At 44.6% G+C, this 24,393-nt stretch overlaps 1 protein-coding gene across 1 annotated transcript; it reads left to right on the top strand.

Annotated features, from left to right (window-relative positions):
• The first annotated feature begins 522 nt into the window (after positions 1-522).
• Positions 523-23,513, top strand: LOC120546667 (C-C chemokine receptor type 6-like). Its single transcript, XM_039781787.1, has 3 exons — positions 523-624; positions 17,142-17,770; positions 22,611-23,513. The coding sequence occupies exons 2-3, from the start codon at positions 17,151-17,153 to the stop codon at positions 23,029-23,031; spliced, it is 1,041 nt and encodes a 346-aa protein (XP_039637721.1). The 5' UTR covers positions 523-624; positions 17,142-17,150; the 3' UTR covers positions 23,032-23,513.
• The last annotated feature ends 880 nt before the right edge of the window (positions 23,514-24,393 follow it).

Raw genomic sequence — 24,393 nt, 5'->3', positions numbered from 1 at the left:
CTGGCTCTGCCTCGGTGAATTACCATAACTTTACCTACTCAAATGATTCCTGCTGCAGCCCTAAAGACTAGTTTCCTTTTATAGTATGAGGAATGAACTGTGTGTGTGTCTGTGTGTGTGTGTGTGTGTGAGTGCGTGTCTCTGTTTGTATGACTGTGTGTGTGTGAGTGTGTGTCTTTGTTTGTGTGTGTGTGTCTCTGTGTGTCTCTGTGTGTTCGTGTGTGTGAGTGTGTGTCTGTGTTTGTGTCTCTATGTCTCTGTGTGTGTGTATGTGTGTGACTGTGTGTCTGTTTGTGTGTCTGTGTGTGTGTGTGTGTGTCTTTGTATGTGTGTCTCTGTGTCTCTCTGTGTATGTGTGTGTCTGTGTCTGTGTGTGTGTGTATGTGAGTGTGTCTCTGTGTTTGTGTGTGTGTGTGTGTGTGTGTGTGTGTGTGTGTTTGTTTGTTTGTGTTATAGATAATGCGCATGTGCAGAGGGTCGCAGTGCAACCAGAGGCAGTCCAACAGACAGACAGACAGACAGACAGACAGAGAGACAGACAGGTTTTAATGAGTTAGTGACAGTCGGAGTGGATGGCCAGATGAGAGCTTTAACCCAACTTGTCTTCCCTTAAAGCTGACGGAGGTGAGTCCAAACTTCACTGCTAACAGTCACCTTTCTTCACATGTTCCACTTTGAACACGTTAACGGGTCTGTTGGACCGTAAATGTGCTCAAACTGTTTGGATCTACACGGAAGTGTCTTTTTAACCCGCTTCAGTTTAAACTGCAAACACAGAAAACCCCTGACAGTCTGACCCACCCTGGTGGTAGTTTTCTTCTGCTGGAAACCAAGTTTAACTTCAAACTAATCACAGTTTTAGCATGGCACGGCACGGTACAGTTAGAGCTAGCTGTCCTCATACTGCAGCTTGAAGGTGGGGTTGTTGATGGAGAACTCCGTCAGGAAATCTGGATATTTTAGGATTATGTGCTCGTCTGAAAAAATGACCTAAAGTCTTTTACTAACCTTATACTTATACTTCCATTATTCTGTGTTCAGGATGTCTGACGGTCCGGTGGTGATGTGTGACAAGTCATGTTTTTGTCTCAGTTGCAATTTTGTGGTTGTAAAAAATAAATAAATCAGGAAGTATCTCAGAGAACTTACTTCAATTTAAAGAATTTCTGCTGAAATGGGAAGTTGTGCGGTGCGATGAATGAAGTTTTAGTGTGTGTGTGTGTGTGTGTGAGTCTGTGTGTTTGTCTGTGTGTCTCTGTGTGTGTGTGTGTGTGTGTGTCTGTCTGTCTGTGTCTGTGTGTCTGTGTGTGTGTGTGTGTGTATTTCTATAAACTCTAACCTGTCCTGTCCTAGTTGGTTGTATGTCCTAATAAGCAGCAGTTTGATTGTCCTCTGAGTTCATGTTCAAACTTAGCCTGGATGCCAGCCAAACTTAGCCCCGCCCACAACATTTAAGGTCGGGACGTTTGGTCTGGACTTGATCCGTCGAGGAGCAATTATGCCCGAACAAGATCTGTTCGGACCAATCAGATTGTCGGACAGATGATCAACAGTAACAGAATCGACCACGTCACCAAAGAGCGCTTGGGTTGAATCTGTTTACATCAGGTGGCTGCCGCTGGAGAACTGAGATGTGTAGATTCCTCCATCGCGTCTGTTACAGACGATATCGACAGCATGGTACATGGTACACCCCCCTACACAGAACTATTACATATGATACACATGGTACACCCCCCTACACATAACTATTACATATGATACACATGGTACACCCCCCTACACATAACTATTACATATGATACACATGGTACCCCCCTACACATAACTATTACATATGATACACATGGTACACCCTTTTCTACACATAACTATTACATATGATACACATGGTACACCCTACACATAACTATTACATATGATACACATGGTACACCCCTACACATAACTATTACATATGATACACATGGTACACCCCCCTACACATAACTATTACATATGATACACATGGTACACCCCCCTACACATAACTATTACATATGATACACATGGTACACCCCTACACATAACTATTACATATGATACACATGGTACACCCCCCCCCTACACATAACTATTACATATGACTACACATGGTACAACCCCCCCCCTGGAGGTGTTCAGGTCTACTGGACCCGAGTGTAATAATTGTAGGTGCTATGAAACTAAACTGTGTCCTCCTCCTAACTGGGCCTGCTGTGTGTGTGTTTTTTTTTCTGTGTGTGTGTGTGTGTGTGTGTGTGTGTGTGTGTGTGTGTGTGTGTGTGTTTATGTGTGTGTCTGTGCGTCTGTATGTGTGCGTGTCTGAGTGTAGGTGTCTGTGTGTGGGAATGTTGTCTTTCTGCACCTGCTATTCCCACAAAGTTTCAAGCACTTTCACCTGTTCAGATTAAGTTCTAAGAAATAAGCACCAATAATGATCCAAAATCTTGTTTCTATTTTTTACCTTTTTCATAATTGAATTTCCTTGTTTTCTCACAAAAAACGAAAATGATCATATTATTGTAAATGTGATCTCACAGGGACAAATGGCAAATATGAACCATATGATGTATGTATCATTGGTAATTGAGCTAAATCTGTTAAGTATTAAGGCTGTGTCACCAAAATATGAACACCACACAAGGGTTGAGGCCTCCAAACAGGATGTAGTTTGGATGTTCTACCTTTGTTAGGAGCACCTCCATCTCACAATCACTGAATCAGGCTTTTTTTTTCCATTTTTCCGTTTCATGATTGGTGATCAAGGGCTCCTTTCAAGGCTGGAATATTCATTGATTAATTAACATGGACCTTATTAGGACAAATATGGGACGACCTTGGGAAGAGCGTGAGGCTCGTGCACGACCGCATAAGGTAACGTACATCTGTATTTATAACGAGAAGAATGCATACCGGTGTGCGCTGCAAAGTGTTATAAATCAGAATTTTGTTTTTGCGTACGAAAATTCTGACTTTTTGGTGGCTGAAATCTTTCAGAATAGAATCTACACACAGTTTTATAAATGAGACCCCTGGTGTGTGTGTGTGTCTGACAGGCTGAAACGTGTCTCTGGTCCAAACTGCTGTTAAACACGTCAGACATGTTTGCTTCGTGTAAGACAGGAATTACATAAATTAAAATAAATACAACAAACTATACCACACACACACACACACACACACACACACACACACACACACACACACACACACACACACACCGTAACCTCAGTAGACGTGCTGCCTGCATCTCTTAGTGTTATTGTGAGACTGGTGGTGGAACTAAAACTAACGAACAAAGACACTAACTCCCATCATGTTCTGCAAGGTAAGTGTGTGTGTCTGTGTGTGTGTGTGTCTTTGTGTCTGTCTGTGTATGTGTGTGTCTGTCTGTGTGTGTGTGTGTGTGTTTGTGTGTGTCTGTGTGTGTATGTGTGTGTGTCTGTGTGCGTGTGTGTGTGTGTATGTGTGTGTTTGTCTCTGTGTGTGTGTGTGTGTGTGTGTGTCTGTGTGTGTGTGTGTCTTTGTGTCTGTCTGTGTGTGTGTGTGTTTCTTTGTGTCTGTGTGTGTGTATGTGTGTGTCTGTCTGTGTGTGTGTGTGTGTTTGTGTGTGTCTGTGTGTGTATATGTGTGTGTGTGTGTGTGTGCGTGTGTGTGTGTATGTGTGTCTGTCTGTGTGTGTGTGTGTGTGTTTGTGTGTGTATGTGTGTGTGTCTGTGTGCGTGTGTGTGTGTCTGTGTGTCTGTGTGTGTGTGTGTGTTACAGTAGTTTATTCGATGATTTGGGTCATAAATAATAAGGCATGGATACCCGACCCGAGGCCAACGGGTCCCGACGGTACCCGACGGGCCAGGCCGGGTTCGGACAGATATTTAGAAATTATGGGCTCGGACACACTCGGGCGTGTGTGTGTGTGTGTGGTAAGTGGGCAGAAGAGAGATAGCCTAGAGAAAGAGGAAGCAGATGTGTTGTAGATGCAACCGGAGCAGAGTTAGTGGTTATTCATGTTATACCGTGGGCCCTGGAGGTAACGAGTCTCCCCTGGTTTTCTGATCACAGTCGGAAACGATGTGATCAAGAGAGGTTATCACATTGAACATTTTAACAGCTTATTAACGTGCGCTTGTTGCCCTGTGTGCGCTGATGCGCTCATCTGTTGACATTTCCAAATGCCTTCTGTTACCGCTTGGCTCAAGGCCGGCAACAAAAGGGAGGTCACACACAGATAGATTAACAAAAATGTAGTTTATTTAACTAAATATACTAATAACAGAAATTAACTAAACATAAATGCAATAGTGGGGTGTGTAAATGTCGTAGACATCAGTCGTGTTTGCCATGTGTGGTTGAGTGAAGGTTGAGTGAATGAATGGTGTGATGTGTGTTGTAAGGTGTAACAAACCAAACAAAGAACAAAATGGTGGATGATTGCAGTAGGACCAGCTGAAAGAGTGAGACTCCCAGGAGAGCAATCTTTTATGCCTTCCTTAAGCCACACCCAGATGGCCAGGTACAGACGACCCTCCCAGCTCCACCTACCCGCCCACTCCCAGTACCTGCAAACAGAGGAGCAGGACATGACATGACAGGCAGATTGGGAGGGGTCGTCACACCCCCTCCCTTAAGATGGGAGTCCACACTATATCCAACACGTATCACCAACTGTTAAAAACACATTCAATAAAAAAAAACATGCCAAAAAAGTGAGTCAAAACCCAAATTTCAGACCAACAACATGACTCTGGAATACAAACTTTAACCTGTGTATGTCAATACAACCTGCAGACACTCTCACCATCAAGTTCATCCTCCCAGCAACCTTGGGACCTAGGAAGCAATTTAAGAGAGAATACCAAAATGGATAGAAAAAAATACTGCAAGAAGGCAAACCCAAGTCACATTAACAGTCATAGCCCCGGACATGGCATCAGCCACCGCATCTTCAGCTCCTTGATTTGGGCATCTTTTTCACCACTTCTTTCTGCTTGATGAGTTCCTGCACAACTTCCTCAAAGGACCAGTTGCTGTAGGCGGTCACAGTTTCCTGTCTCACCCCCCTTTTCTTGCCATGGATGTCCTTCAGTCCTGTTAAATTTCTATCCCTGGCTCTGTAGTTGTCGATAAACCGATTATTGTTTGCTTGCCAGTCCCCACAAAAAGAGTTAGGGGAACGCCGATCTCCAGGACTGCCCGAACGTCCACCATTGTTGGTCTTGCAACCTTCCTCCTTTTTCTCCTTCTGCTTTTCTACAAGATTACTGCAAGACATAGGCACGGAAAAAGCAGGCAAAGGAAATACAGACTCCCTTTTTTTTACTGGGCTATCAAGACAGGAACCTTCACTGGCTCGGCTCATTGCCCGTGTCACAGCACAATGTGAAAGCACCACGGAAATGTTTTTGGGTGACTCAAAATCTTCTACCTGTTGAGTTGGAGTATCCACCGAAACAGATGAAACAGGCCACACACGATTTCCTGCCAGGTCATTTCCAAGAATGACGTGCACTCCCCCCATAGGCAAGGAAGGGCGCACCCCCAGGGTCACTTCACCAGATCCGAGAAAAGTGACAATTTATGCTGAGGAGCAGAAAAAAACATCAAACCCATCCCCCGGACAGCAATACTGGCACCGGTGTCTGTCCCAGAGGAGAAAGGTAGCACAGAGTCCACAATAAATGAGTCAAGCGCCCCTGAATCTCGCAATATCTTAACAGGAACTTTCCTGTCACTCCCAACCAGTGAAACATAACAATCAGTTACAAATGCTGCATATGCGGGATCAATCTCCTCATTAACTGAGGAAATCATCCACTGTTGCTCCTTCACAGGAACCTCAGTCCCCGACTCCAATAAAGGTTTTGTGTGCTCCCGCACAGCAGCAATGACACGACTTCGCTCTGCACGCAAAGACGCAGCAGCAGCAGATGACTTTGCTGGCGAATACACAGGCTTCAACTTTTTCTTCAACACCGGGCACTCATTTCTCCAGTGACCCTCCCCCCAAATAGTAATTACAGACATGATGTGGATCCAACTTTCCCTGGAAACCCCTGTCTGCTTCTGACAAACTCCTGTTAGAGTGGGCAGCATATCCACGACCACGGTTCTCCCCAAAAAAAACTTTATGGGTCAAGACAAACTCATCTGCCAATTTAGCATCATCTGTAACCTTACTTACTTTCTGTTCATTTATGTAAGTTACCACCCGGTCAGGCAGAGTATTCTTAAACTGTTCAAGCAAAATAAGGTCCTGCAAATCCTCCAAGGTATTTACCTGGGACGCAGCACACCATCTATTAAAATGAGTGGCTAAATCACGAACAGATTCAGTGTGAGACCGCATCTCTTTTTTGTCTGACCTGAACCGCTGACGATATGCTTCCGGTACCAATTCATAGGCCCTAAATACAGCAGCTTTAACCAATTTGTAGCTAACACTGTCAGCAACACTCATGGCTGAGAATGCCTCCTGGGCTTTGCCAGTGAGCACACACTGAAGCAGTAGAGTGCTATCAGTGTCAGACCAACTTCGGGCCACTGCTAAACGTTCAAACAACACCAAGAAAATATCCGGATCACTTTCATTAAATTTTGGAACTAACCGCAAATCTACCGAAACATCAAATGATGGGGTATGAGGAGCACGCCCTACTACGTCCTCCGCCCTCTGTGGCTCATGTTGCAGCTTTCCCTTACTTATAAGGTCCAACCTATAACGCTCCAACTCTACCTGTTGCCTTGCCTGATCATGGGCTAGTTCCGCTTCCCGAAGACGAACATTGTGTCGTACCTTTTCTAACTCCAATTGTAACAAGACTAGCTGTTTCTGCTCCTCAAATGACAATCCAGTCCCAAGACCAGCTAAAACAGGAGCCCTGTTAGACACCTCAGCTTCCCCATCTACATCAGACAAACCAGTCACTACCAAAGGTACACTAGCAGACTTCACTAGAACAGGCAAAACACCCTGCTCCACTAAGTTGGTCTTTAAAGTGTCCAACAACTCATCTTTCTTTAATTTCTTGGAGAGATCTACACTGTAATGGTCAGCTACTCTAAATAGCTGTTCTTTTTTGTAAGAATTAAGCACCTCTTCACTTGGAAACTGAACAAATTCTTCAATTGAAGCCATTTCTCCCAGCAACAAATACTGTAAAAACACTACAGGCAGGCAAGAACACCACCAAAACAAATGTTCACCACTAGACAAAGATGACTGGCTGCTTTAATATTGGAACCCCATTCCTCTGGCTAACTGCCTAACCAATACTACCTCTCTCACTCAACCCTAGTCTTCATACAGACTAGCGGCGGGATAAATTAAGCGCAAGCCCAGTAACCCGGTTAACTTTCAGCATGCTGAAAATCACCTAGACAGCCATGGAGTGCACCCGAGCAGCTCCTAGAACTGCTCTAACCACCTGCTGCACAAAAATAACAAACTAAAACAAAAAAAGGTCAATGGGGACACTGGGCGCCCCTCATCGCTTATGCCTATAAGGAATAACAGGTTCCAAAAAACTTACCAGCCCTCAACTCTGCCTAGCAGTACAGGAAAACATGTCAACGATTACCAGAGCGAGTAAACAAATCTGTGTGAAACACTCCCAAAAAATTTTTTTTCCTTTTACCAGTTTCCCAGTACTAAAGATCCCAGACGAGCCCCAATTTGTTACCGCTTGGCTCAAGGCCGGCAACAAAAGGGAGGTCACACACAGATAGATTAACAAAAATGTAGTTTATTTAACTAAATATACTAATAACACAAATTAACTAAACATAAATGCAATAGTGGGGTGTGTAAATGTCGTAGACATCAGTCGTGTTTGCCATGTGTGGTTTCCTTAAGCCACACCCAGATGGCCAGGTACAGACGACCCTCCCAGCTCCACCTACCCGCCCACTCCCAGTACCTGCAAACAGAGGAGCAGGACATGACAGGCAGGCAGATTGGGAGGGGTCGTCACACTTCCTACAGTTGCTTAATAAAAAAGGTCTTTCCACACAAACAAACGTAGCCTACATGTGTCATTAGTATGAGAGGAAAAAACATGAGATTTTAACTGTGTCGGGCTCGGACATAAATTTCTAAATGCCTGTCGGGCTCGGGCCGGGCTCGGACACGGCTCTGTCGGACGCCGGCCAGGCTCGGACAGAATATTCTAATATCCGAACTCTAATAAGGAAGTCACCGAGACATTTGTACCTGTACAGGTGACTCAGCAGTTTTAACGACGAGTAATCTATAAAACATTAGAAATTAAACCTCATGAGAGAGAGTTGTCCAACATGAAAAGTCACATCTGAAGACAGACAGACAGACAGAGACAGACAGAGAGACAGACAGACAGACAGGATCTGTGCTACCATATTTTGATTTCCAAGTAGGAGGACACTCGGCTCGGCCTCGAGACACAAATTCAGACAGGCTTCTCTGAGGTTAATGAACATGCTTTATTATGCCTCAATGCTGCAAAAATAACTTCTGTAATAAAATAAAGGAGACAAAAAGACGACAAAATGGGCGACACAACAAAAAAGGCGACACATAGACAACAAAAAAGGCGAAACAGACAACAAAATAGATGACAAAAAGGGCAACAAAAACGCAACAAATAGACGACAAAAAAGACGACAAATAGACAACAAAAATAAAATACAATCTATAACAACCTGTAACAAAATAAGAGCTCTCTTTTAAAATGAATAAATAATATGAAATAATGTTCTAAATATGACCTCTTCTGTGTTAGAAAATCCAGCTTCAACAAAGTATCTCTTAATACCTTTTCAATGTAATACGATAAATAATAAAGACACTGAAACATATGTGCCAGCTTTGCACACGGTGCACTCCGCCTCCCACTTGTCCTACTAGTTTTGATATTGATTCGTAGGGTGAGTTGTTCAAAACCTTTTTTAGTAAACTCTGGGTACACAACCAATGTTGTCAATGCTGAGAACCATGGCCTCAGATTTAGAGGTGCTGATCCTCATCCCAACCGCTTCACTCTCGGCTGCGAACCGATCCAGTGAGTGCTGAAGGTCGCAGGCCGATGATGTCATCCGGACCACATCATCTGCAAAGAGCAGTGATGAGATCCCCAGCCCACCGAACCGCAACCCCTCCCCACCCCGACTACGCCTCGATATCCTGTCCATAAATATTACAAACAGGATTGGTGACAAAGCGCAGCCCTGGCGGAGGCCAACCCTCACCTGAAACGAGTCTGACTTACTGCCGAGAACCCGGACACAGCTCTCACTTTGGTCGTACAGAGATTGGATGGCCCTGAGAAGAGACCCCCTCACCCCATACTCCCGCAGCACCTCCCACAGTATCCCACAATCCTTGCGAGAGTGAAGAGCTGGTCAGTTGTTCCACGACCAGGACGGAATCCGCGTTGTTCCTCTTCAATCTGAGGTTCGACTATCGGCCGAACCCTCCTTTCCAGCACCTTGGAGTAGACTTTACCAGGGAGGCTGAGAAGTGTGATACCTCTGTAATTGGCACACACCCTCTGGTCCCCCTTTTTAAAAAGGGAACCACCACCCCGGTCTGCCACTCCTTTGGCACTGTCCCAGACTTCCACGCAATGTTGAAGAGGCGTGTCAACCAGGACAGCCCCTCCACACCCAGAGCCTTGAGCATTTCTGGACGGATCTCATCAATCCCAGGGGCTTTGCCACTGTGGAGTTGTTTGACTACATCAGTGACTTCCGCCTGGGAAATTGACAATGATCCCCCATCATCCCCCAGCTCTGCCTCTAACGTATTAGAGGGCGTATTAGTCGGATTCAGGAGTTCCTTAAAGTGCTCCTTCCACCGCCCTATTACCTCCTCAGTTGAGGTCAACAGTGTCCCATCCTTACTGTACACAGCTTGGATGGTTCCCCGCTTCCCCCTCCTGAGGTGGCGAACAGTTTTCCAGAAGCACCTTGGTGCCGACCGAAAGTCCTTCTCCATGTCTTCTCCAAACTTCTCCCACGCCCGCTGCTTTTCCTCTACGGCAGAGGCTGCAGCCTCGCCGGCCCTTTCGGTACCTTGCAACCGCCCGGAGTCCTCTGGGATAACATATCCCGGAAAGACTCCTTCTTCAGTCGGACGGCTTCCCTGACCACCGGTGTCCACCACGGTGTTCGTGGGTTACCGCCCCTTGAGGCACCTAAGACCCCTAAGACCACAGCTCCTCGCCGCAGCTTCAGCAATGGAAACTTTGAACATTGTCCACTCGGGTTCAATGCCCCCAGCCTCCACAGGGATGCACGAAAAGCTCCGCCGGAGGTGCGAGTTGAAAGTCCGTTGGACAGGGGCCTCCTCCAGACGTTCCCAATTTACCCGCACTACCCGTTTGGGCTTACCAGGTCTGTCCAGAGTCTTCCCCCACCCCCTGACCCAACTCACCACCAGATGGTGATCGGTTGACAGCTCCGCCCCTCTCTTCACCCGAGTGTCCAAAACATACGGCCTCAGATCAGATGAAACGATTATAAAATCAATCATTGACCTTCGGCCTAGGGTGCTCTGGTACCAGGTACACTTATGAGCATCCCTATGTTCGAACATGGTGTTTGTTATAGACAATCCATGACTAGCACAGAAGTCCAACAACAAACAACCACTCTGGTTTAGATCAGGGAGGCCGTTCCTCCCAATCACGCCTCTCCATGTGTCTCCATCATTGCCCACGTGCGCGTTGAAGTCCCCCAGCAGAACAATGGAGTCCCCCACTGGAGCCCCATGCAGGACTCCACTCAAGGTCTCCAAGAAGGCCGAATACTCCGAACTCTTGTTTGGTGCATATGCACAAACAACAGTCAGAGTTTTCCCCCCCACAACCCGCAGGCGTAGGGAGGCGACCCTCTCGTCCACCGGGGTAAACTCCAACGTAGCGGCGCTCAGCCGGGGACTTGTGAGTATCCCCACACCCGCCCGGCGCCTCACACCCTGGGCAACTCCGGAGAAGAAAAGAGTCCAACCCCTATCCAGGAGTATGGTTCCAGAACCGAGACTGTGCGTAGAGGTAAGCCCCACCAGATCTAACCGGTAGCGCTCCACCTCCCGCACCAGTTCCGGCTCCTTCCCCCACAGAGAGGTGACGTTCCACGTCCCCAGAGCCAGCGTCTGCTGCCCGGGTCTGGTCCGTCGAGGCCCCTGACCTTCACTGCCACCCGTGTAGCAGCGCACCCGACCCCTGTAGAGCTCCTGGTTATAGTATATCTTGGTCACTGGTGTAGTTAAGGTGTAGAGCTCCTGGTTATAGTATATCTTGGTCACCGGTGTAGTTATGTCTGGTGTTTTCGTGTTTGTTTGTGTTGACATTTAATAAAATACGGGAAGTCAGAGAGGACAAACTTTACACATCAGGAGAGCAGAAGTTGAAGCAGGAACAATGAGAGGTTTGAGGAAACGTCAGCTGTGCGTAAAAATCATTCATTACCTGACAACAGTCTCAATATAAACTGCTCTGTGTTTACATTTCTCACATCACAAGTGACCAAAGTCTCTGGTCTGGTCACTGTGTCTGGATGGAAAGCTAGGGATGAACAATAACGTAAATCTTGTTATTCTTCAGAGATCAAACGTAGGGTATTTATTTTAATCGGGGAGTTCAGCAGCAACTGCTCCTACAGCGCCGTACAGCTCAGATTTAGGACTGTTTAGCTGCCCAAAACGTACGTTTGGTAGTTATTACAGTTAGTATGTTACAGCAGTCTGGTGGCTTTAAAGAGAGAGATGTGTGTGTGTGTGTGTGTGTGTGTGTGTTTTTGTGTGTCTGTGTGTGTGTGTGTGTGTGTGTAAGGGACATACAAGACATACTGCTCCACCTTTGTGTGTGTGTGTGTGTTTGTGTGTGTGTGTCTGTCTCTGTTGTTAGTTTTTGTAGCTTTTTCAATGTTTTATCATTTTGTCACTTTTTCCCGACGTTTTTGGGGCCTTTTCTGGCGGGTTTTTCCCTGCAATGTTTTTGTTGCTTTTTTCTTTCTATCACCGTACAAATCAGATTTAGGACTGTTTAGCTGCACAAAACGTACATTTGGTCATCACAGTTACAGCAGTCTGGTGGCTTTAAAGAGAAATGTGTGTCTGTGTGTGTGTGTGTGTGTGTGTGTGTGTGTGTGTGTCTGTGTGTGTGTGTGTGAGTGTGTGTGTGTGTTTTTGTTGCTTTTTTCTTAGTAAGTAAGTAAGTAAGTAAAGTTTATTTCTATAGCACATTTAAAAACAGCTCGTGCTGACCAAAGTGCTGTACATAGCGCATTAGCCACAGGGTAATAAAATAAAAATAAAAAATAAAACATAAAACACACGTACAAATCAGTGATTTAGCTGGCCCCCAGCTACATAGCAGATATCATTCATCCCCCCGTAGCTCCCAGGTCCCTCAGATCCTCCAGCCAAGGCCTCCTCCATGTCCCACGGTCCCGGCTTAACCGGGCCTTTTCTGTTGCTGGCCCCCAGCTGTGGAACCGACTGCCACCTGACATCAGAAATGCCCCTTCAATTGTGATATTCAAAGCCAGGCTCAAAACTCATCTTTTTACATTGGCCTTCCCGGCATTTTATTTGTCTTATCCTGCTATATTTGTCATTAAGTGTTTGTCTTTTGTTGTAGTGTTAGCCTAAATCACTGATTTGTACGTTATATTTTTATTTTATTACCCTGTGGCTAATGCGCTATGTACAGCACTTTGGTCAGCGCAAGCTGTTTTTAAATGTGCTATAGAAATAAACTTTACTTACTTACTTATTTATTTTCACGTGCAGCCCTTAGTGAATTTGAGTTTGACACCCCTGAACTAGGGGATATGTGCCTTGCTCAGGAACACATTGGTTGATGTATCGCAGTTGGAATAGGACACAGGTCTCCCACACCAAAGGCATGTGTAGTTTGCCCGAAATGATACCAAAGGTCTACACTAGTATATATAGGTTATGCTCTCATAAAACGATGGATTGGAAAGTTTGTAAGTACACCAGAAGTTTATGAACACTTGCCTGCTCTCTTCTGCTCTCTGTTGCTGTTGCTGCTGCTGCTGCTACCTGCAGTTAGACGAGTGCTTAGGGCCGTCTATAAATTACTACACCGAAAAGAGATACAACAAAAATATGTATTAATTTAATGATTAAATAAGGTAATGTCTCCAAACTTACCTCAATTATTACTTGTCTCCTGCTAGTTATATTACAGCACTTACTTTAAAAAAAAATAAAAATAATATAAAAATATAAAAATATTTTTGTTGCATCTCTTTTCGGTGTTGTAATTTGTAGATGTCCCTAAGCACTCGTCTTACAGCAGCAACAACAACAGCAGAGAGCAGAAGCCAGCAGGCAAGTGTTATTTACATAACCTTCTGGTGTACTTACAAACTTTACAATCCATCGTTTTATGAGAGCATAACCTATATATACTATTAAAATTTTTTGAGTTTATTTCGAACATTTTGGGTCATTTAAGAGATACAAATGTGGGTCCATTAGCCCCGCGCTAAGCTATTCAGCGGCTAACGCTACTCTACGCTAACTCGCCCAATGTTAGACCCAGGTGAAAAAAGCTTCTGAGGGGGTGTTTGGCTCGAGGTCATGGTGCAAAGAACCCTAGGGTGAATTACTCCGAACCATCACTTTAAGGAGTGAGGAGTTGCAGCGTCCGCCTAACACGGCCCACTTGCTTCTCTTTGTAGTCATTAGATTTATTTATCATATAATCAATAATACAGCGAGAGTAGAGGGAGGCAGGCCAGTACAGGGGAGAGTTCAAGCCCGATCCGGCACCTCTCTCTAAGCTAACCTGCCTCTCTTAGCTATGCTATTATAATTCTAGACTACCGGGGAAGTTCCTTCCTTCCTATGACACACTGAGCTGCTCTCTCATCTCTGTTTCCACTTGTTTCCTTTTGTATGCATCCTGTCCCAGAAATGCTTGTTACTAACCTATCCGTTAGATCCCGCAACGCCCTGCTGTGATGTTCATATGCACAGAGTAGTCAGGATCCGGTATTGGAGACTGCACTACTCAGTATGACACGATGTGCCCTGCTATGACATGAACTTCCACGACTACCTTCGAAGTCACTGTTCCATTATCTTTAATGTGACTATTATCGCCACTGTTCATCACACCCCCAACCAGCCCCGTCAGACACCGCCTATCAAGAGTCTGGGTCTGCCGAGGTTTCTTCCTAAAAGGGAGGTTTTCCTCGCCGCTGTCGCAACAGCCACTGCTAATGCTTGCTTGGAATTACTGTAATTATTGGGGTTTTGGAATTTATAGAGTGTGGTCTAGACCTACTCTATCTGTAAAGTGTCTCGAGATAACTCTGTTATGATTTGATACAATAAATAAAATTGAATTGAATTTAATTGAATGTGTGTCTGTGTGTGTGTCTCTGTGTGTGTGTATGTGTGTGTGTGTCTGTGTGTGTGTTTATGTGCATTTAGTACTGAATTAGTCCTAATTATCCTAATGTTTACCAGAAAAATGATTGTAGGCGGGGGGTTTTAAGAGGTTGGGGGGGGTGAAAAAAAAAGAAAGGTGGGGGTTTTAATTAATAAAGGGGGGGGGGGGTACGGCCCCTCCGGGGGGTTCCATGACGCTAATGTCTGATTACTCCACAATTTCATTGTGATATTTTGTGATTACATTCTGATTCTGCAACATTCTCTGTCAGGTAGCCTAAATCAGTAAGTCAGTAGTAGGGTATACAGGGGAGTTGCATTTGAAGTGGTTTGGGGTCCTTCTGTAAGTAATTTTTGGCTACAATTTGGTTTTGATGAATTCTACAAGCAGCAACACCACAGGCCAAGCAATTGCCCGTTCCAAACAGGCACATTTTCAACCTGCACTGCACTAGTATAAATAATAATACCTTTTATTCATAATGCCCTTTTCATCAAAAGATCTCAAAGTGCTACAGGTTAGAAGCAAAAAAGATCTAAAGGGGACCAAAAGCTTTGCTAAAAAGAAATGTCTTAAGACCTTTTTTAAAACAGTCAGTGGGTGGAGGTGCCCTCAAGGTGTCAGGGAGGGCCTTCTACAGACGTGGGGCAGCAGCACAAAAGGCCCTATCTCCCATTGTCCAGAGTCTGGTTCTGGGTATGTGGAGGAGGTTTGAGTGAGTGGAGCGGAGGGAAGGGGTTGTGTTTTGTGGGTTGATAACCAGTGTTGGAAGTAACTGCGTTTAAGTATAACGGCGTTATTAATGGCGTTATTTTTTCAGTAACGGAGTAATCTAATTAATTACTTTTCTCATCGTTGCAACGCCGTTATCGTTACTGAGAATATAAATTGGCGCGTTACTACAATTTGGTAGGGTAAGCGCAAGGTGTCAGGCTTTGGCTCAACATCAGCTGCCTAGAGAGAGCAGAGGGGGGGGGATAATGACACTGTTGCAAATGCAATGATGATTGGCTGGGTGGGCGGATGCCCTGCTTACGATGTCTCACTGCACGCTCTGACTACCACTAAACACAAGACAGCCACAATGGCGTCGTGCCAGGGAAATTCAAAGGAACTGGAAGTACCGGCACTACTTCTCGCTCATTGAAATTAAAGTCAAGAATGTTTATCTGACATGCACGCTACGCCCAGGAAAAAAGACTTTATCCACGTCTGCCTCAAGCAACTCCAATCTTATGAAGCTTTGACATTAAAGACGTTATAGAACGTAAAAAATAACGTCACAGTTACTTTGCTGAGTAACTTATTACTTTTACAATGTGGTAACTGAGTTACTAACTCATTTACTTTTTGGGACAAGTAATTTGTAACTGTAACTAATTACTTTTTTAAAGTAAGATGACCAACACTGTTGATAAGTTCTTTGAGGTGGGGGTGTCCATGGATGCATTGGTGTGTGAGGAGGGAAACCTTGTACTCAATCCTGGTGGAGACGGGAAGCCAGTGGAGTGAGTGGAGAATGGGGGTAATGTGCTCATGTTTCCGCAATATATATCACTACATAGTTTATATGACTCTAAACCACCTTCTGTTAACTGTCTACACTGCAGTATATTTCCTGTCTATACTTGCAAACGGCATTTCATTGTCTTTGTACTCTGCACAATGACAATAAAGTTGAATCTAATCTAATCTAATCTAATCTAATAAATCGGTTCGTGTTTCTGGATTAAACTCGACAACAGAGACAGCTGCTCTTATTTGACCCATTTTCAACAAGTTTCTATATCAGAACATGTGGATTTCTTTCAAACATTTTAAAACAAAATAATGTGGATGGTTCTCTACAACGCTCTTCACAAGTTAGATACATGATCAGTTCACTACTTTCATTGAATTTGGGTATTTTAGTCAATTTTATAACATGTAAAGAAACATTGATAATAGAACACACACACACACACAGACACACACACACACATTTAGACACACACACACACACATTTAGACACACACACACACATTTAGACACACACACACACACACAGACACACAATGTCAGAAATAGCCAAAAAAAGCGCTGAAAAATATTGACAGACACTTCGAAAAAAGTGTGAAAAAGACGACCAAAACGTTGGATTTTCTTTTATATTTTGACCCAGAAAAACAAGTTAAAAGTCTCACCCAAAGGTCCACGTCTCATTTCCAGGTTTTAGTCGCTTTTCAAAATGTTCGTTGTTGTTTTTTTGGAAATTTTTGGGCGTTTTTGTCCCTTTTTTTTCTTGACGTTGTTGATGCATTTTTACAGGAGGGAAACCAACGCCACCGGGACCCCGCGGCCGCTCCGACTCTACTTTATTACCTATTTATTACCTTTTTCATTCAGGTTTTCATTCAGAACATCTGAACACGTGTAGACTATGGATCATAGATCAAAGCTGAAGATTCAACGTCACTCAGTTTATTCATACAAAAAGTATTTAAATAAATACTTCATGAGGGATTGTATTCATGACGCAAAGTTTCTGGGCCGCGTACCGTTGGGTCCAAAGATAGTTTCTCTGAGAAAAGATTTTTCAATGTTTTTTTCAGACTTTTTCGTCACTTTTGTCAAAGTTTTTTCTGACTTTTTTGTCACTTTTTTCCTATGTTTTTGTTGCTTTTTTCCATTTTCGCTCCACAGTTTGACATTTCTCTCTGTTCTGTCTTTGTTTACAGTGGAAGAAGATGGAGAAGGAAACGTACCAATCAGCCGACTATGACTCCGACAACTATACCGACTATACCGTGGACCTGATTGGACCTTGTACCTTCCAGAACGACCACATCATTGAGCTGATCATCGGCCCGTACGTGCACTCCATAATCTGCATCCTGGGCTTCGTGGGGAACAGCCTGGTGATCGTCACGTACGCCTTCCACAAGCAGACCAAGTCCATGACGGACATGTACATGCTCAACGTGGCCATCGCCGACCTCCTCTTCGTGGTGACGCTGCCTCTCATCGTGTACAACGAGCTGTCGGCGTGGCCGATGGGGCCGTTGGTGTGCAAGCTGCTGCGCGGCTCCTACAGCGTGAACCTGTACAGCGGCATGCTGCTGCTCGCCTGCATCAGCACCGACAGGTACATCGCTATCGTGCAAGCTCACCGCAGCTTCAGACTGCGCTCGCTGGCCTACAGCCGTGTCATCTGCGCCATTGTGTGGGCGTCCGCCGTACTGCTGTCCGTCCCGGACTTTTACTTCTACCACTGGTACGAGCCGACCCACAGCGTGGAGATGTTCATGGACGAAGACGAAGAATCAACAAATATCTCCACGCCTCCTAGGCACGTCTGCGAGTTCAGGTGGGTAGATCTGACATAGGATAGGCATTCATGAGCTTTAGCTTCAGCCTAATCCTTTCAGTCACTATTTACTGTTTGTGTTTGCACTGTGATGGGAGCGTGGCTATGTGCCACCAACCCTATAGCTCATGTGCCCAGTTACACAGCCCTATGTTAACACAGCAAGTTCTATAGTTCCTCAAAGCCCTATGTTACACACAGTGCTCCCAAAGCCCTATGTTACACAGCCCAGCAGCGTTTCCACAGCCCTATAGCACCACAGCCCTATGTTCCCAAAGCCCTATGTTACCACAGCCCTATATTCCCAAAGCCCTATGTTACCACAGCCCTATGTTCCCAAAGCCCTATGTTCCCACAGCTCTATGTTCCCACAGCTCTATGTTCTCACAGCCCTGTGTTTCCACATTTCTAAGATTTATTTTCAAAATTAGGCCCTATGTTCCCACAGTTCCCACATTTCTAAGATTTCTTTCCAAAATTAGGACCTATGTTCCCACATTTCCTTTTTCATAAATTTGTATCACATTTTATCCCCCTAACCCCTCATGTGTTTTAAACCTAACACTAACACTAAACACTCTTGTGGGAGGATAGGGCTTAAATGGAAGGGAAATGTAGGAACCCAATTTTGAAAATTTCCTAGAAAAGTGGGAAGCTGGGCCTGTGGGACCATAGGGCTGTGGGACCATAGGTCTGTGGTAACATAGGGCTGTGGGACCATAGGTCTGTGGTAACATAGGGCTGTGGGACAATAGGGCTGTGGTAACATAGGGCTGTGGGACAATAGGGCTGTGGGAACATAGGACTGTGGTAACTTAGGGCTGTGGGGACATAGAGCTGTGGGAACATAGGGCTGTGGGACCATAGGGCTGTGGGAACATAGGGCTGTGGGACCATAGGGCTGTGGGAACATAGGGCTGTGGCACCATAGGGCTGTGGGACCATAGGGCTGTGGGAACATAGGGCTGTGGCACCATAGGGCTGTGTTAACATAGGGCTGTGGGACCATAGGGCTGTGGGACCATAGGGCTGTGGGACAATAGGGCTGTGGTAACATAGGTCTGTGGTAACATAGGGCTGTGGGAACATTAGGCTGTGGGAACATAGGGTTGTGGGAAGATATGGCTGTGGGAACATGGGGCTGTGGGCAGGGTTCTAAATTTGCACCGTTTACCAGCCAAATGCTGGTGAAATATGAAAGTGGCTAATAGATTTGCTTCACTCACCAGCCAAAAAACCCAATGGTAATCTATTGAATGGCTGGTAATATTTGAACATTCATTAGCCATTTGGCTGGTAGACGAAAAAGTTAATTTAGAACCCTGGCTGTGGGACCATAGGGCTGTGGGAACGTGGGGCTGTGGGAACATAGGGCTGTGGGACCCTTGGGCTGTGGGAACATAGGGCTGTGGGACCATAGGGCTGTGTGACCATAGGGCTGTGGGAACATAGGGCTGTGGGACCATTGGGCTGTGGGAACAGAAACTACTATCTTCACAGACACACATGCCAAAGTCGGGGCCTTCTGTGTGGTGCAATTTCCTCTTCTATTCTCTTAAGTTTTTCCTGTTTTTCTGCTTATCTATGTGATACACAATGCATCCTCTGTTCATCTGAGTTCACCCGGAGTACAGCCACTTCCTCAATGACTGCACATAGCCCTTTTGCAACACAATGCAACAGTCAGCAACTTTTATTCAACCGTAGATCTAATCGATAAGAACAAAGGACATGCATATCTATAAAAATGGTCCGTAGAAATACGGGCTGATATTCTGTGTTGATATGAAGGAATTTTCTGTAATGATTTCTCACTGGAGTTTTTTTGTACTTTGATCTTTGGATTAACAGAAACATCTGTTGAAGGTACAGAGGATATAACTGTAAATCTACAGAATTGTGCATTTTTTTGGGGATTAACAGAAGTATGTGTAAAAGTAACAAAAAAGGCGGTAATTTTCTGCCAGGACATTATCCATTTTTAAATGAATTTATTCATTTGGCTGAATTGCATGTGCAACGAATGCGGAGCGGACGTTCCAACTAGGGATGCACCGAATCCAGATTTTTGGGGTTCGGCTGAATACTGAATCCACTGGTTAAGATTCTGCTGACTCCTCCTCCCATCCTCAGTCCATGAACACAGTAAACACATGAATGAAGTAAACAGGGACTGTCCTTCCTTTGCCGTATCTGAAGTTGCTGTATTCTGGCTGCTGTCTGGAGATTCCTTCGTGCACAACTCGTATTCTTTCGGATGTTTCGTACCAAATGTTGTAACAGCGGCCATGTTGTGTATTGTTTAGGGTCCTCGTCACCACAAGACCAATCAGCATTGCAACTTGAACATGTAGCTGGACTTGAATGGTCTTCTTTTGACTGAAAGTACTGCCAAACAACACTTTTTCTGCCTACCCGTTCCAATTTCACTTTCTCACAGCCTACTGCAGGGGTGTTAAACTCAATTTCCCAGAGGGCCACGCTGGAAAATAAGAATCACATCAAGGGCCAGACATGTTTAGTTTATTGACATGTGTTTATTTAATTGAAAAAGTCAAATATCTTTGACTGTATTATTGCACGTGTCATATAGTCTTCTCACTCAAAGTTTGGTCAACATAAAGCCCTAAAGAAGTTCCATAGCCATCATAGAAAAAAAGTGCCCCAAAACATCGGAAAAATTGACAGAAATTTCAGAAAAAGTGACAAAAACTAAGTGGGCCAAAATTTATTGTGAACCTAAATTGATATGCAGGCCGGATCATAATCTGCAAGGGGCCGGATTTGGCCCGCGGGCCTTGAGTTTGACACATGTGGCCTACTGCATTGAATGCTCCACCTACGAAAACACCTTCCCGTAATCAACGGCGCCATCATTACGGCAACCAGCGTAGCGCGCGGAGTGCCAGCGGTTTGGTTCGCTGGGAAAAAATTCTAAGGTTTGGCAGAAACCCAACCCTGTCAAAAAGCCCAATATTCAGCCGAATCTGAAGCCCAATCGTGGATTCGGTGCATCCCTGGTTCCAACACTACACAGCAAATCGCTGGCTACTGAGTTGCATTACTTTTACAGTGAAAATGAAAATATACAGGATATCATTGTGATTATATTCAGCAAGATAATGTAATTTCACAACTAAATGCTGCTTTATTAGAGTAAATATGTGTGCCTGGCTGCTGTGAAGTTACAGTATATAGCTGTAGATTTATTGTGATTTACCGTACCTGTAAATTACTGTGAAAGTAATGCAACTAGTAGCCAGCAATTTGCTGTGAATTTACAGTGAAAAATTTTACAGTGTACGCTTCCACTATGATCAATGAAACTGGCAACCAGACAGAGAGTAAGTAGTGCGTCTGCTCCGCGGAGATCCACTCTACAAGCGTAAAAACAGGACAGTCTTCTATTTATATTTTCTACGTGAGGTGTGTGCGGCTCTTTCACACAGAAATGGATCCTAAAGTGTCTTTATTTCTTTTAAATCAAACTACCGATATACAGAAAATGACTGAATGACCATCAGTGAGCGTGTTGGTTGTTTCATTTTGAGAGTTTCTGTTTTTATTCCTTGATTCCTCTGATAACATCTGACAGTAGATTGATGTTTCACAGCTCTGTGTCGGCTCCAAAAACTGAAACCGAAACAACAACAAGGATCCCAAAGCAAAAGCTCTCCGTCTCGCCTGTGACTCAAACAATCCTACGCCGTGCGGCGCTGCAGGTGGAAACGGTTAAAAGATACATTACGTGGCACATCCGCTCCGCTAACGGTCCCCATACATCACACGTTCAATGTAGCCAAAAAGTTAGGTGTCCCATGTTAACAGGTTAGAGCGTGCACACTGCCTGTGTGTCACGCACGTCTCAAGTGCTGCTCAAGCCGCGCCGAAAACGCGTGCATACTAGAAATTGGACCAATGCTTTTTTTCACGTGACACGCAAGCGTGTTGGAAGCATTTCCAGGCAAAATAGAATATGAAAAGATCTTTATATGTCAATTTGACATAAATACATTTAATAAATGACATGTTGATGTTTGACACCAGAAAGGTGTGCAAAGACATAGAAAACGCCACGCAGCCGCCACGCAGCCAGTGTGCAGGAGGCCAATGGCCAGTTACACACTGGCTGCGTGGCGTGAGCGTGGCATTTCTGTTGTGTGTCAGCTGCGTGGCGTTTTGTTTATGTCTTTACACGCCAGAAAGGTGTCTGATGCGGCGCTGCTGCTGCTGCTGCTAGCCTTGTCTGGACACATGAATGTTTCCAACAAACATAAACATAAATATATACTGATCTGATTACAGCAAAGACAACGTCGGCAGTACTGACGGCAAAAAAGGCTCCAGAATATTTCCTTCTGACTGGTGACATACTTAAATGACATTTATATATTTGCATTTATGTCAAAACCCAGAGACTTTCAAACATCAACATGTCATTTATTAAATGTATTCATGTCAAAATGTCATATAAACATTTTTTCCTATTCTATTTTGTCTGGAAACACTTCCAAAACGCTTGCGTGTCGTGTGAAAAATAAGCGTTGGTTCTATTTCTAGCATGCGCGCGTTTTCGGCGCTGCTTGAGCCACACATGTCATGGAGGCAGTGTGTAAGCTCTAACCTGTTAACATGGGAGCTGCAATAAAAATGGACATGCCACGCAGCCAGTGTGTAACCGGACTAAGAGTGTAGCAGTAGCTTAGGATGGGATGGACATGAGCTTTAGTTTCATCGTAATCCTTTCAGTCATTATTTACTGTTTGAGTTTACACTGTGATATGTATATAATTATTGTCTTTATGATGACTGAATAAACTACTACTGCTACTAATACTAGGTTCACGGACAACACCACAGCGTTGACTACCAAGATGGCGGTGCCCAGCACCCAGCTGGCCGTGGGTTTCATCCTGCCGCTGCTGGTCATGGTCTTCTGCTACACCGCCATCATCGTCACCCTGCTGAAAGCCAGAAACTTCCAGCGGCACAAAGCGGTGCGGGTGGTGCTGGCCGTGGTGGCGGTGTTCGTCATCTGCCACTTGCCGTACAACGTGACACTGCTCTACGACACGGCTAACATGTATGAGGTGCAGTCGTGCCAAGAATTGAACATCCTGCAAGTGGCCAAGACGGTGACGCAGACCATCGCCTACCTGCACTGCTGCCTGAACCCGGTGCTGTACGCCTTCATAGGCGTGAAGTTCAGGAACCACTTCAGGAGGATCGTCCAGGATCTGTGGTGTCTGGGGAAGAGATAAATTGCCCCTCGATGGTTCTCCAGGGTAACCTCCGAGTTCTACGTGTCCCCTGCTGCTCGGTGGATGGATCCAGCGAAAACATCTCGTCTTTTACCATGTGAGGATGCCTGGCGGGTTCATGTGTGGACCAGTAACTTCCCTCCTAGACCCAAAGATTAGAAACTACCCTCCTAGACCCAAAGATTAGAAACTACCCTCCTAGACCCAAAGACCAGAATCTTCCCTCCTAGACCCAAAGATTAGAAACTTCCCTCCTAGACCCAAAGATTAGAAACTACCCTCCTAGAACCAAAGATCAAATACTTCCCTCCTAGACACAAAGATTAGAAACATCCCTCCTAGACCCAAAGACCAGAAACTTCTCTCCTAGACCCAAAGATCCAGAAACTTTCCTCCCAAAGATCACCGGAAAAGCCTGCTGGTCTCTGGAAATCTAAAACTGACTCAAGTAAATAATTGTGTTGCTTCAACCCTTGTGTTGTGTTCTGACCTTTTTTTTTTTTTTTTGAAAGATAATTCTTTTTAGGGGGGTGGCTTTTTCCACCTTTTTTTAATGGATAGGACAACTAGGTGAGAAAGAGGCGAGAGATAGGGAAGACATGCAGGAAATCATTATAGGCCGGACTCGAACCCCAGACCTCTGCATCGAGGCATAAACCTCCCAGTATATGTGCGCCTGCTCTATCCACATTGCCACTTTCTTCCATGTTTTTGATGCTATTTTTCACTAACATCAACTCATTACCAATAGTTTTACACATATTTTTGGAATTCATGGTCAATAAAAATCATTTATAGGCGATTATACATGATTTTGAAATTATGAATTATTTTGACTAATATTAGGGGAACATATATCGGTGGAGAATCAAAGAAGTGTGGATCTCAAAGTTTAGTCAGGTTTTGAAACCATTTAAATTTTTTCAAATGCTATGAGATTGAATACCCATAATTCAGTGAAAGTAGTAATTGAGTACTTGCAATTGTACTTAATTCTTTGATTAATTTAGTTCAAAAGAAACCCATATTTCTGATACAAAAGTTTTGAGAACGGGTCAAATTTGACCCGAGGACGACATGAGGGCTGAGCTGTAGGTGTGACAACATAAATCTGATGGTTTTAAGTAGGGATGCACTGATCCGACTTTTTCAGTCCCGATATCAATGCCAGGGCTTTGTGTATCTGTTGATACCCGATACCGATCCGATACCGTTGCTGAATTAATAATAAACTAATACCTTCCACCTTATACCTTCCTTCTACCATGTGGAAGACACTAAAGGCACCAGACCTTCCTAACTAAACATTACTTTCCTAACTAAGACAAAATAACATAGATTTAATATATTGAATCCTTATTT

Source organism: Perca fluviatilis, chromosome 18 (assembly GCF_010015445.1).
Source record: "Perca fluviatilis chromosome 18, GENO_Pfluv_1.0, whole genome shotgun sequence".
Lineage (NCBI taxonomy): Eukaryota > Metazoa > Chordata > Actinopteri > Perciformes > Percidae > Perca > Perca fluviatilis.
This window is presented reverse-complemented; position numbering and strand designations above follow the sequence as displayed.

Bases quoted from the DNA above. Each gene is read 5' to 3' on its own strand.
- LOC120546667 (XM_039781787.1), top strand. From the start codon at position 17,151: ATGGAGAAGGAAACGTACCAATCAGCCGACTATGACTCCGACAACTAT. The intron at 17,771-22,610 runs GTGGGTAGATCT...TACTAATACTAG, and splicing joins AGGCACGTCTGCGAGTTCAG to GTTCACGGACAACACCACAG.